The sequence below is a fragment of the Silurus aristotelis genome, assembly GCF_946808225.1.
Source record: "Silurus aristotelis genome assembly, chromosome: 10".
NCBI lineage: Eukaryota > Metazoa > Chordata > Actinopteri > Siluriformes > Siluridae > Silurus > Silurus aristotelis.
Window position 1 is genome coordinate 29,539,404 of NC_139583.1, and position 14,209 is coordinate 29,553,612.

Here is a 14,209-nt window from a genome sequence, read left to right on the forward strand (position 1 = left end):
GTTAACCTATGTAGGATAGTTCGAAAAGGGGCGGGGCTTCCTGATAAAATCCACCCCCACTCATATGTGTATTTCTAAGTGATGATATAAAAATATACAGAGCTCACAGGAATGTCAGGTGAGAATAAAGTGTACCTGTGTGATGACACCTGGTCTGATCTGTAGAGGCTGGATGGCAGGAGCCTGGGTCACCAGCGGCACCGTGCTCTCCATCCGCACCGAGTAACCAGCCGGTTTGTTGGGGTTGGGCGGTAAACCTGCGAGAAGACGAGTCGGTATAAAAGTAAACAGCAGAACGAGGCGTGTTCTGGCCTATTCGCTCTTTATTTCACCTTATAATACCTGTATAAACGCAGACGAAACCCTGCATCGATGAATGGTGATGTGAAGGTTTTATTCGTTTACCTTGTAGGGTCGGAGGGCAGATGATGAGCGCTTGCTGAAACGAGTCCCCAAACGGAGCACCTGCTGTTTGTAGCGGGATCGCGGGATGAACGACGGAAGGAGCAGGTGGAGCTAAAGGCTGCAGGAAGCACACGGGAAAAAACATGCCTCTGATAAAAACATACAAGTTTTTTTATTTCATTATTGATATTACATAAAGGAAAAAAATGACTGGTTTTACAATAAATAAACACACTTTCAAATCAGTTGGACGTCGGTATTATATTTGATAATTTTTATATTGTGTGGGCAGGTTTTTAGGTTCTCTTCAACGTCATTCCATCTCGAGGAACAGATGAAAAATTCCAACCAATTCTCAGCTATAATAACTATGAAGTGTTATTTTTTATTTATTTTTATTTTATATTTAAACCAAACAAAGTTTTTTCAATAATTTATTAATAAATTTTAAAAAATATAAAAAAAATCTAGAAAATGTATTTGATTATTTTTTTTTATTAGTATACATTTTTTATATAAGTATCATAATTATTACATTAGTATTATATAATTCATATTATACAATTATATTTTATTATATTAAATTATTATTATTAAATTTACTTGTTGCTATTATTATTATTATTATTATTATTATTATTATTATTATTATTGCCACATCAGTAAATGCACAGAATATTAAATGGCCAACAGAGGGCAGTGTAACAATGCTCATATGACACGTGAGCGCGCACACACTCGGCTCTAACTCAAAGTTCACCTGAGCAGCCTGATCTCCTCCGCTCTACACACACTGCACTACTGACTCCTTTCTAGAGCGATCGTGAGTTTGATTAAAAGAGCAGGTGCTCGCTGAAACACTTTTAGCATCACCATCTCTACCATCACCACCAAAATTTCCATCACAACAACCATCACCAACTTCTACCATCACCACCACCACCACCTCTTCTCAGCCCCCCACCCCCTCTCCACACACACACACACACACACACACACACACACACACACACACACACACACACACACACACACACACACACACACACACACAGGTAATTTGCTGGTTCTGTTCTGACACTGGAGAATGTGCAGGTGAGTGGAATCATCTGTAATCTCTTCTTCTGCTACACACATTACAGTAACACGTGTGTTTGGAGGTCAGCTCAGCGTGCACGGCAACGAACCGCCCGCCGCTTAGCAACAAAACCTCCTCTCTGCGTCACCGTGACGTCGGTCACATTGTTGCCATGACTATGACGCTGCTGTGTGATAAACGAACATGAGTGAGCTCTAAACATGAGTGTAGAAGGAAAGGGATAGTCACACACACACACACACACACACACACACACACACACACACACACACACACACACACACACGGTCAGCAGGATCAGGTTGTGGTACCTGTGTGTGCATCTTGCTGTAGGGTACGGTGATGTTTGGTGCTGAGTTTGTGTGTGGTCTGGTAAATGAAGCTTTGTTGCGATTGGCTGTGTCGTAGACTCCGGGGCGTGGCCTACACACATCCATGACGTGGAAACTTGACTTCACACTACAGAGAGGAAAAAAAAAATTCAACACAGGGAACAAGTGTGATGGAAAAATTATAATTCACCCTTTCAAGTCTTTCTTTTCTTTCATTACTTTAAGCGTGCTTTTCTTCTTTCTTTCTATCTATCTATCTATCTATCTATCTATCTATCTATCTATCTATCTATCTATCTATCTATCTGTCTGTCTGTCTGTCTGTCTGTCTGTCTGTCTGTCTGTCTGTCTGCCTGTCTGTCTGCCTGTCTACAGGATCCGTCTGTCTGTCTGTGTCTGTCTGTCTGTCTGTCTGTCTGTCTGTCTGTCTGTCTGTCAGCCAACAGGATCTGCCTGTCTGTCTGTCTGTCTGTCTACAGGATCCGTCTGTCTGTCGATCTATCAATTCAGCTAAAGGTTTCTGAGATGAGAACAATCTCTCTAAGAGTTTTTTGTTCCCCGTGTGAGTGAATTCGGAGCGATTGAATTACTGATTGCTGTGAGGAAAGTCGAGAAGGTGCTGCATGGTGACGAAGGGATGGTTGAGGACTTCACCGGGGACGATTCTCTTCTCCGCATCGATCCATAACATCTTCTTCAGCAGGAGCACAAACTCTCCACGATCCACCTTCTCTGCCAACAGGTCACCACCTTCCAGATTCATCACTAAATTCACCTGGAACATCACACACACACACACACACACACACACACACACACACACACACACACACACACACACACACACACACACACACACACACACACACACACACACACACACACACACACACACACAGGGTCATAATGAGCTTGGGTTGCATTAAAGATGCTTTAGCTAACAGGATCATTTGCTGATTGTGTGTGTGTGTGTGTGTGTGTGTGTGTGTGTGTGTGTGTGTGTGTGTGTGTGTGTGTGGGTGTGTGTAGGTGTGTGTGCGTGTTACGTACATGCACAATATCATCCAAACAGCTGAAAATATACTTTCTGGCTTCCTTCGACTTCATCCCAGTTTCTGCCTCATGTTCCTCTGTGGACTGACAAACACAATCAAACTTGTTACTCTCTGTGTGTGTGTGTGTGTGTGTGTGTGTATGTATGTGTGTGTGTGTGTGTGTGTGTGTGTGTGTGTGTGTGTGTGTGTTAGTTACCTTCAGTCTCCATGCTGCATAAAGGGTGTCAGACTCTCTGCAGAAAAAGCGAGACGTCTTCGTCCCCAGGTTCAGCAGGTTGTCTGAGGGTAAACCCTGCGTCTGAGAGATGTAGCGGATCTGAGAGAGAGAGAGAGAGAGAGAGAGAGAGAGAGAGAGAGAGAGAGAGAGAGAGAGAGAGAGAGAGAGAAATATACATTTGACTTAATATACAATAAACACTTAATATACAATAAACAAATAAAATAAATTCTATAAAAAAAATTATAATAATAAATTCCCTCCTCCTTTCTTTCATCTCTCCCCCTTTTTCCTCCTACCTTCATTTCTCTCTCCCTCTTTCCCTCCTTCCTTTATTTATTCCATCCTTCTTACCTCCCTCCATTTATGCTTTCTCACTTTCTCTTTCTCTCTCGCCCTCCTTTCCTTCATCCCTTTCTCTTTCACCCCTTTCCTCCTTCCTTCAATCCTCCCTCCTATTTTCCCTCCTTCCTGTCATTCTGTCCTCTGTCCCTCTTTCCCCTCTTCCTTCATTCCATTTTTCTTTTCTTCCTGCTTCCCTCACTTCCCCATATTCCTTCTTTTTTCCCCTCGCTTTCCCTGCTTCCCTCCTTCCTTTCTTCCTTCCTCCATCTACCCTTCCTCCCTTTATTTTTTACTATTTTCTTCCAAACTTCCTGCCTCCCTTCCTCAAATATTCCCCTACATTTGTTCATGCCTCCACCCCTCTTTTCCTCCTTCATTTCTTCCCTACTTTCTCCATCTTTCCCTCTTTCTCCTTCCCTCTTTAAATTCTCCATCACTTTAATCACACCTTGATTCTACACTCAGATCTCTTTCTTTCTTTCTTTCTTTCTTTCTTTCTTTCTTTCTTTCTTTCTTTCTTTCTTTCTTTCTTTCTTTCTTTCTTTCTCTTTCTTTCTTTACTACAGTTACACCCCTTTTAGGTTTTTCAACATAAAAATGAAATAAAATCATAAGTTTTGTTTGTTTCATTTTGCTTTTAGACTCACAAGTCAAGCTCCAAGTCTAACCCTTTTATTTTTTTAAGGGTGCCAAAAATTCCGAGCGGAGTGTGAGAACAGCTTCACCCTGACGTCAGAGTCACTCTGGTGTAAAGATAAACATCCATTAGACACCCGGTGTGACACCAGAGCTCCACAGCGTGCGCGCACGCACGCACGCACACACACACACACACACTTCAGGGAATCCTGGTCACATGACCTTTACGTTTTCAACTCCGACGTGCTCATTAATGACAACACAAACATGACACACACACACACACACATTATCCCAATTAAACAAAATTCTTTAAATTAATTCATAAAAATGTGTTCAAATTAAATACAAATTACGACAGAAATATTTATTTATCAGCTGTGTAATACATGTACTGCCACCATAAACAAATTCATTTTTTATGCTATTAATGGCATTTTTATTATTTGTTGGAAAAACAAATATAAATAAAAAGTAAATATTTGTGGTTATATTTGCCAGATTGCAAATACAATCAGATTTACGTCTCTTTCTTTTGTGTGTTGTTCCCAAAACGAGCGATGAAGTGAAACTACAAGCCAAAAACCCGAACCCTAAACCTCCTGAATGATCAACTGCAGAAAAGAAAAATCACAAAGAGTTGGGAATTGAGTGGAGGCAGATTATAGAAGGGAAGTGAACGCCGAGTTCAAGGACCAAATGTTTTGATCGGCGTGTCGGACAAGAAGCAAGAAACAAGGCCAGATGAGGGAAGGAATTCATCTGCATTCCGGTCTCTTACATCAGCAAGCCGGGAGGAAAAGCGGTCCGGAATACGAGGAACGAAAAAGTCAAGTGAGGGTTTTTTTTGCATTTTTGGTGTAAGAGGTTGTGCGTCAGTGTTGTGTGCGTTGTTGTTGTAATGTTTGTGCTTTTGTTGAGGTTTGGGGCAGGTCCAAGCCTGCGCAGGGAGTGACGGGAAAAGTGACATCGCTAAAATATTCCCACATCAAACACACACACACACACACACACACACACACACACACACACACACACACACACACACACACACACACACACACACACACACACACACACACACGGTTACTGAGATCTGACAGCTGGTTTCTAAATTGCTGCTGTTAATCACATGACTACAGGGAGGCCTTCACTTCTGCTATTAATACTTTCTGCTGTGTTTGGTGCAACCCGACCCCTCCTCCCCCACGCTTGATCAACCCACCCTATCAATCCATCTACCCCCCCCCATCAACCTGACCCCTCCTCCCCCTCTCCCATCAACCCAACACCCCTAACCAACCCACCCGCCTGCTTCGTTCAAACTGCCCCCCCCATTAATCCAACAAGCAAATAACCCAACATCCCCCATCAACAAAACAACCCCACCATCAACCCATCCACCCCTACCATTAATCCAACCACCTTCCTCCATCAACTGAAACTCACCCTTCATCAACCCAAACCCCACACCAACAGAACACCCCAAAACCCCCATCCCACTCCATTAACCAAAACACCATCAATGCAACCCCTCAGACCACCATCAACTAGACCATATCCCACCATGAGGAAGGGGAGTAAACAGGTAGGGGGTAGGTTGATTGGTAGTTTGGGGGTTGTATCAGGGCGACCCCCATGACTTCACACAATTCAATTAAAATTTAAAAGGAAACGCTGATAGAATAAAATCAGGAAGCCAGGAAATGAAAATGAGTGCTTTACCTTCTTGCTCCTCCACATGCACTCAGGTCATGGAGCAGCGTTCCTGAGATCGGACTTCACACATAAATCAACAGCGCGTGTGCTCATGGGAATCGGTTCTAAAAATATAAACCCGCTTACACCAGATTAAAAAGGGAAACTATTGAACCACTGTATAAGAAGAAACGTCTTTTTACTTCACAGAAAAAAGGTGAAAGTTCTGATCACCTGCTGTAATGTGACACCAGTTACAGTCAAACTCCTTTTACAGTTCTGCTCCAGTAAAAGTATTGAAAGTTCTGGATCAGATGTCAGTAGGAACAGTAACAGTAGTGATGTAGGGAACGTAATGTGAATAATGGGGGCAGTTTAGTGCTTCTTCTCCTGCACATCACACACAGTGAGAGAACCCTCACTCCACACACACACACACACACACACACACACACACACACACACACACACACACAGCAGAACCGTGGGGTTACGCCAGTGCTCTCACCACCGCTTCACATTCAAAACTCTTTCTGTTTTCACTTCAGAGTCATGAGGAACCATGTTTTCTGACATGTACAGCATAAGAAGTAAGATTTTACACATTCACATGTAGTGAAGGAAAAGATTCCTAACATGAAAATACTCTGATCATTTACACTAAATGACCTGAATATTGGGTCACCTGATCTTTCCTGCTATATGTGGTTCTTTTCCAAACTGTTCCCACAAATCTGGAGGCACTCAATTGTGTAGGACGTCCTTAGATGCGCCATAATACAATTTCGCATTCACTTGAACTTGGAAACCCAAATCTGTTCCAGCATGGCAATGCCTCTGTGCACAAAGTGAGATCCTTGAAGATCTGGTTTACATGAAGATCTGGTTTACATGCTCTCGAGGAAGATCTTAAATGGTCTTCTATAGAGCTCTGATCTCATCCCTACTAAACACTTTTGGGATGAATTGGAACGCTGACTGCACTCCAGGTCTCCTTGTGACACACTTGTGGCTGATGAACACAAATATCCATAAGCACACTCCAAAATCTAGTGGAACATCTTCCCAGAAGAGTGGAGGAAATTATAAGAGCAAATTGGGACTAAATGTGGAATGCAATGCTCAAAAAGCACATACCAAAACTAAATGTTAAATTCTATTCAAATTAAAGCTGAAGTTGATGTAAATGTATAAAAGTCCACCTGATAGTAAAAGGAAAATGTATGAAACTGCAAATCGATTATAATAAAAGACAACCGTGAACAACTTTTTTTGTGTAAATCTGTTTTACAAGATTTGAAAATACATGAAAATATACAGAAAATTATATATATGTAACAACAAAATAGTTAATTGTCTAAAGAGTAATATGATTGGTTTGTATTAATATCAGTCGCTATGTTTGTCACATTTTGTATCAGTTGGTCCCTGCCTCATGTCTCTCTGAACTCACAAGCTTCGGATCTAAAGTCTTATTTCTTAACGACTAAGCTACCAAATAAACACAAACGCTTTAATTAGTTATTGTTTCCATGGTACCAGCTTGTTCACAGAGATGTGTATGAGAAACTGACCTATTAAACTCGTGTTTTCTGCGACACCACGACGAATCAGAAGTTCCTTCACCAGATAAGTGAGAGAACTATCATTTTGCCATTGAATTGATTAGCAACTGCGACTTACAGGACAAGCTAGTGACTAGCTGCCAAGTGTAAAAGGTGTAGCTAGCTATTTATTTTACATGAATACAAAATTTTGGATATTGGATTAGATGTTGGTGCATTTCAGTACCTAAATAGTTCATCGTTAGTTCTAAGAAAGGTGTAAATTAATGAAAAAGAATCGACAATAAGGAAATGTTTACAGTCCTCCTCATCTCGTTCCTAACAGCGAGCTCTTTAGCGTTCCCTCAGGATTTTCAGAACAAGCGTAAAGTATAATCTCGAGCACCGGGATGGCAGGAGGGCGAGGCGTGAATCTGACTCCTGGTTGTAAAAATACCTCAGTGTGTGTGCAGTGGGCTTAAGAAGGGCTTTGGAGTATAATGGGGCAGGATAAATCCAGAGAGCTAGCGTCGCCTGAGCTAGAAACCTCACGGCAGCGCTGAGGGAGATCCATCACACGTTTAAATACTTGCAGCTCCTCTTCCTGGGAGCCTTCCCCAGAAACAGAGTTCTAATCTGGGCTTGTTGCTGCCCGTCTCTCACAAACACATACTCATATACACACACACATACAATGTCTCTAAAAAGCATCCCTGAAGACCCTTCCAGAAGGGTTGCGGTGCATAGGACAGGAGGGGCGGAGCTTATAAAGACCGTATACACACAACATTCCAAACACAGACGAGTGTCGGGAATTTAAAAGCAGGACAAATTCCACACGGGACTGTTAGTACCGAGAGAAACATGCCACATGACGTATTCCAGAGAAGTCGCCATGGATGTACGAAGACCTGGGAGACAGCGTTCACGATTAATGACCACTCCGACTCCAAAATCTTATGAGCACGATTTTTTACCTCTGAGGTAAAAAATCGTGTACTTTTTATTATGAGATGAATCATACAAATATAATTCATCTCATAATAAACAGTACACGAAAAGGGTTTTATATATAATGAGTACAATGGTCATAGATTTATTATTTGAGAAAAATTATGATTTTCTTCATAATTGTGTCCCTTTTTAATAAACACAATTGGTGTAATTTGCCATGCGTGTATTGAAAAACAACAAAGCTAATTTACATTTACCGACGCCCACAAAACTCCATAAATGGAAAAATGGAACAAAATGGCGTCTAAACGGTTAAAGACTGCTGTGTTTCAGTGTTTAATTTCTCTTAAACCACTGCGATTTGCAGACAAGACCAATAAGTTACTTATTAAAGAATATTGTATATTTGTAGTTATATTGAATGTCTATTATCGGGTTTAGGGGAATTATGCGACACCTGCTTTTTCCAGCCATATGTGGTTTTCCCTCAAACTGTTACCACAAAGTTGGAGGCAAACAGTTGTAAACGACGTCTTTAGACGTGTTAACACGATTAACATGAATGAATGTGAAAGCTGACTGCACCCCAGGCCTCCCCACCTTCTTGTCTACATCAGTACCTGACAATACTAACACCGCTGTGGCTGAATGATTCAACACAAATATCCACAAAATCTAGTGGAACATCTTCCCAGAAGAGTGGAGGTTCTAATAGCAGCAAATGGGGACTGAATGTGGAATGTTCGGATGTTCAAAAAGAAGCAAATACCAATCTAATGCTCATACAGTGTATTTACATCTCACTAGTCTTTGAACTTTTGCATTATTATTTCTCCCCATTGGCTGGTGTTCATTTTTCATGTCTTTTACCTGGTCGTACTCCAGGGCCCCGGGGTACAAGGGCCATCCCAGAAACAGCTCCGCTATTACACAGCCCAATGACCACATGTCTATGGCTTCACCAAACGGCAGGCCCAGGATGATCTCCGGAGCTCTGAGAGAGAGAAAAACAGAACCCAATCAATTAAAACAGACAAAAAAAACCCACAATGCTGAAGATAAATACAGGGTTTAGTGTTTATATCGTCCCCCTGACATCTAAATACAGCCTGAAGTTCGCTTCGGTGACTCGAGGCCTGGCTGGAATAAACACAGCACCGGTTTAGGAGTGACAACATCGCAAAAGCAGAGCACAGGAAGAAAAAACATCTAGATTTTACCTCAAAATGTGTCAAAGAGCAGAAATATAACACAGAATGAAGGATAAACTCGTATCCGTATGGTGTTTAACTGCTTTCTTCAGACATACGGGTGTGTGTTCGATCTGCAATCCGATCTACTTTGGAGGTCTTGGTCTGGACCATGGAGGTTGGGGTTTTAGTTTGGACCATGGTATGTTAGGTTTTATTTTGGACATTGGAGTAGAGATTTGGCCTAGCTTTGTGACTAAGATGGACCCTGATGAGTTTTAGACAACGTTTTAGCTAAGATGGACCCTCTAGGTGGGGGTGGGGGGTATAAAGGTAACCTGACCACAAGAGTGATGCAGTCATACTATGTGAGCTTGAGGGTGATGCAGCTCCTCTCAGGGCTTGTTGGTGCAACCTGAACTGACAGCTTAGCGTTACTCGAGTTACACCGGTGTCTCTTTACTGCTGTAAGCATGGCTGCCTGAGAGCCTCCTACAGAGTGTACACAAAAGATGAAACTCTGTATGCCACGACTCTGCCTCCAAACACTAGATTTCCTTCACCGATCACGAACCTGACAACTCCTGAAGAGAAATAATGCCTCGCTGGTCAAAATGCAGCAAAGAGTAAAAACAAAAATGCAACATAGTGGATTTTCGATTTCAGTTCCAACACAGGAAAGTGAAGAGCACTGTTTAAGGTCCATACTGAGGTCCAACTGATCTCAATCAACCATCATGATGGACAGGTCTAATCACACAGCACCACCCAAAACCCACCATGGACCGAGAACAATTAGACAATGAGATGATACAAAAGCATCAGGAATTTCAGGGCGGGGAGCTTTAGAAGAGTTTAGATCTAGAGTCCTGGTGAGAAGATTAATAACATGATTGTGATGTAAATGGGCCATGAAATGATTTCTGTAACGTTTAAAAGTCACATCCAAAATATCTGAGATGTTCTACAAATATTTCATCTTGTTCAAAAGGAAGGGGAACGAATCCGCAATCCTACATTTCATTTGCATTTCCAAATGAGCCAAAAACACATTAAGTGCTTAGATCATCTCCTGTACATGTGGACGAAGATATAAAAAACAGGTCATCGAATGGCTGGAGTGGCTCTTGTTTTTTAGGAGCCGTCCACTGAGTCCATCCTGATCATCTCCACAGCTCTCTTTTCGTTCTCCACAAAAGCATCAATTATCCTGTGGTTCTTCTTTCTCGGTATTGATTTCTTTCAAACCTGTAGAACGATGATGATCCAATAAATCTGTTACTGTTTCAGAGCTGAACCATGGAGTCACCTCTTTAACCCATGGAGCCACGTGCACTCGTGCATTGAACGGATCGTATTCTCAGCATCAGCGCGATAAAAACAGACGTCGAGTCATGGAAAATGCTAAGGTATCTGTGGTGAGGAATTCCATCCAATTTTTTTTTAATCTAAGTCTTTTTTTAGCTATTTCTTATTTGTCATTAAATCTTTGCGGTGCTGAAAATAAAATAAATGTTTATTACAACATTTTCTAGCACACGTTTAATCATTAGATCTCGATAAAACGCCAACAAATACATATCAATCTTTGAATTGTTTCATCTGTCTGGATTTGGTTTTGGAAATCAAAGGTTTTTTTAGTGGGTGTGGTTCTGGATCACATGACCACACATGAACCTGCACGAGGAACTAAAGATCGTACCTGAAATCCCTGAAAGAGTCGCATCTCAGTTTTTTTTTTTTGCACAAGACAAAATCAGACTCTCTTTTCCATACCTGACTTGTTTTTTAAAAATCCTCATTTTTCTCCACGTTTGTGAATATAAAGTGACGCTATAAATGAAATCCCATACCAGGTCAGCAAGTACATCACCATTCAGTCCTCAGATAGATCCGTATGACCACTTCCTATGTGATTTATTTCAGTCCAGATGTTTGTGTTATTCTTTGTCCTCGTCTGCGGGAACTACAGGAAGAATTATTGACTCTTTTTCACCAAATTCCGGAGACTCGTGTTGGGAATAAAAGATGTTTGGCTGTTGATATTTTCATGTTTAGTATCGTAGCATGCGTATCAATGCTTCTCCCCTACATAGCAAAAACATCCACTATTCACACCTGAACTCCTACCAGCCAATCACAATCCACTATTTACACCTGAACTTCCAGCCAATCACCATCCACTCTTCACCCTGGCCCGATCCACAGTGCTGTAAAGCTTCATCTACACCAGCCTTCAGTAATAAAATAAAGGAAATGTAGCATCATGTAGCTTTTTTTTTAATCCGTATATCTGATGCGTGCAAAGCAGCAGAGAATTTAAACTTTATTCCCACAGCTGATTCAGAGGAAATGACTCGTGACTCGTCACGTAATTTTTCACTGCACTACATCCAGATTACGATCTTCTGAAAAGCTTTCAGACAGAAACCGAGATCAAATGAACCCGGTGATTAGAACAGACCTCAGTAAAGGCAGTAATGAAGCGTACGTCTGTATAGAAATCCCGCTTCAGTCATTTCTCCGTTTCTCTGTAGTAAAGAATTAAAGCTGTACATCAGATTAGTGTCCTGTGATAAAGGGCACTTCTGACATTCTGGGCAACTTGCCTGCGCTCGCTTTAGCCTCTGTAGCGTGCCAGTGCTACGCTCAGCATTTTTCTGTTTCTCTACGCTGGGCATTAACTCATGCTCGAGGCAGAAGGAGTAAAGAGTTGTGCAGAACTTCATTCAGTGGAAAAATGCTGCAATCCATCGTACTTACAATTCACAAGAAGTGCGAGTTCCAGAAAACAGGGACGCCATGACTCTTCAAACCCTGGCTCAACCTGACTCTTATTTCAATCTTAACTCAACCTGACTCTTTTTTCAATCTTTACTCGACCTGACTCTTTCTCAAATCCTGACTCGACCTGACTCTTTCTTCAAACCCTGACTCAACCTGACTCTTTCTTCAAACCCTGACTCAACCTGACTCTTTCTTCAAACCCTGACTCAACCTGACTCTTTCTTCAAACCCTGACTCAACCTGACTCTTTCTTCAAACCCTGACTCAACCTGACTCTTTCTTCAAACCCTGACTCAACCTGACTCTTTCTTCAAACCCTGACTCAACCTGACTCTTTCTTCAAACCCTGACTCAACCTGACTCTTTCTTTTCTAAACCTTGATACAACCTGACTCTCTTTTCAAACTTTGTCTTAACCTGACTCTTTTTCTCAAACCCTGACACTTTCTTTTTTTAAACTTTGACTCAACCCAACTGTTTTTTTTCCCCAAAACCTGACTCAACCGATTTCTTTTTCTCAAACCCTGACTCAATCTGACTCTCTTTTTAAACTTTGACTCAACCTGACTCGTTTTTTAAACCCTGACTCTCATGTAGATTACGTAACTCTACATCTCAATGTTTGCTAAACACATGAAGATAGATAGACAGCTAGATGAATATTGAGAGAGAAGTGGTGTAGGATGTAAAGACGATAAACTGTCATGTTTTATGAAGCAGTTAAAAAAAAAAAAAAAAAAAAAAAAACGCTCTGTCTAATTGCGTCTAAAATGCCGCAGTGGGAATGCAGTTTAGCGTTAATTGCGTGCCGCAGTAATGCTCGCGAGACGGACGAGCCGAGTGACTGCTCCGTCACACGGTACACGTTCACGTCCACTATGCAGTAAGAGAAAGAAAATGGAAAGAAAGTAAAAAAAATTGAAATTTAGAAAGCAACTTAAATAAATTAAAACCAATAATGTAAAATAAGATAATTTAATTTATAAATAATTTCAAAAACTGGTGATGTGATTGGATCACGTGTCAATAAAATGAAATCGAATCAACAGCTGAATGAATTCATTAACAACATTAACATTAGCAGTAGCCTGAAAACCCTGTATCCTGTTCTAACACACCCGAACATGATATTTATTCCCCTCCATTGTTTCCCAGACTGCTACAGAGCAGTGCACAAAGACCCGAGCGGTGCAGGACGGATCTCTAAGACTCGAAGGGAAAGAATTTCATAACAGCAGGAAGGGAAGAGGTTCGTCTCCCAGCTCTCACATCTGTTTCACTGAAACACAATGTTGGAAACGTGGGGTATGAAGCCGAAGAAATTTCACGTTGCCTTCATTTCCTCGCTGATGAAATAAATGCTGATGGGGAAAAAAGATCCTGTAGATTACAATCCAACATCGGAAATGAGGATTATTTATCTTCACACAGATTTAAGGTCCTGAATATATAAATATATACACGACTTTTCCAGTTGTAGAATGAAATTTTCCCTTCACATGAACTAGGAGACCCAAACCTGTTCCAGCATGACGATGCACCTGTGCAGAAAGTCGGTGCCATCAAGATCTGCTTTCCATGGGTTGGAAGTGTGTGGAAGATCTCCTGCTATAGAGCTCCAACCCTATTGAACACCTTTGGAATGAATGTTAATGCTGACTGCACCCCAGGAACCTCCTCACATCATCTCATCTGCATCAGTACCTGACTAAAAAGCTCCACAAATCTCCACAAAATCTAGTGGAACATCTTCCCAAAAGGGTGGAGCTCATTATAAGAGCAAATGAGAACTAAATGTGGAATGTGATGTCATGGCGGTACGGTGTATATACACTTACTGTCACTACACTCAGCTGAAACTTCATATATTTCTAAAGAGAATGATTTGTTTATTATCCAACCCAATCCCAATAATCCTTCCATACTTGTACGTAGAACCTTACG

At 41.4% G+C, this 14,209-nt stretch overlaps 1 protein-coding gene across 2 annotated transcripts in view; it reads right to left on the minus strand.

Annotated features, from left to right (window-relative positions):
* The window catches only part of hipk3b (homeodomain interacting protein kinase 3b), a 40,204-nt gene that overhangs the window by 12,645 nt on the left and 13,350 nt on the right, over positions 1–14,209 (minus strand). For both annotated transcript variants that reach the window (XM_083552850.1, XM_083552849.1), the window contains exons 3-9: positions 9,159–9,282; positions 3,088–3,207; positions 2,887–2,973; positions 2,427–2,611; positions 1,816–1,963; positions 406–523; positions 136–257 (exon numbers count right to left, since the gene is read on the minus strand). In XM_083552850.1, coding sequence (XP_083408976.1) covers positions 136–257; positions 406–523; positions 1,816–1,963; positions 2,427–2,611; positions 2,887–2,973; positions 3,088–3,207; positions 9,159–9,282 — 904 coding nt within the window. The remainder of the gene's footprint in view (positions 1–135; positions 258–405; positions 524–1,815; positions 1,964–2,426; positions 2,612–2,886; positions 2,974–3,087; positions 3,208–9,158; positions 9,283–14,209) is intronic.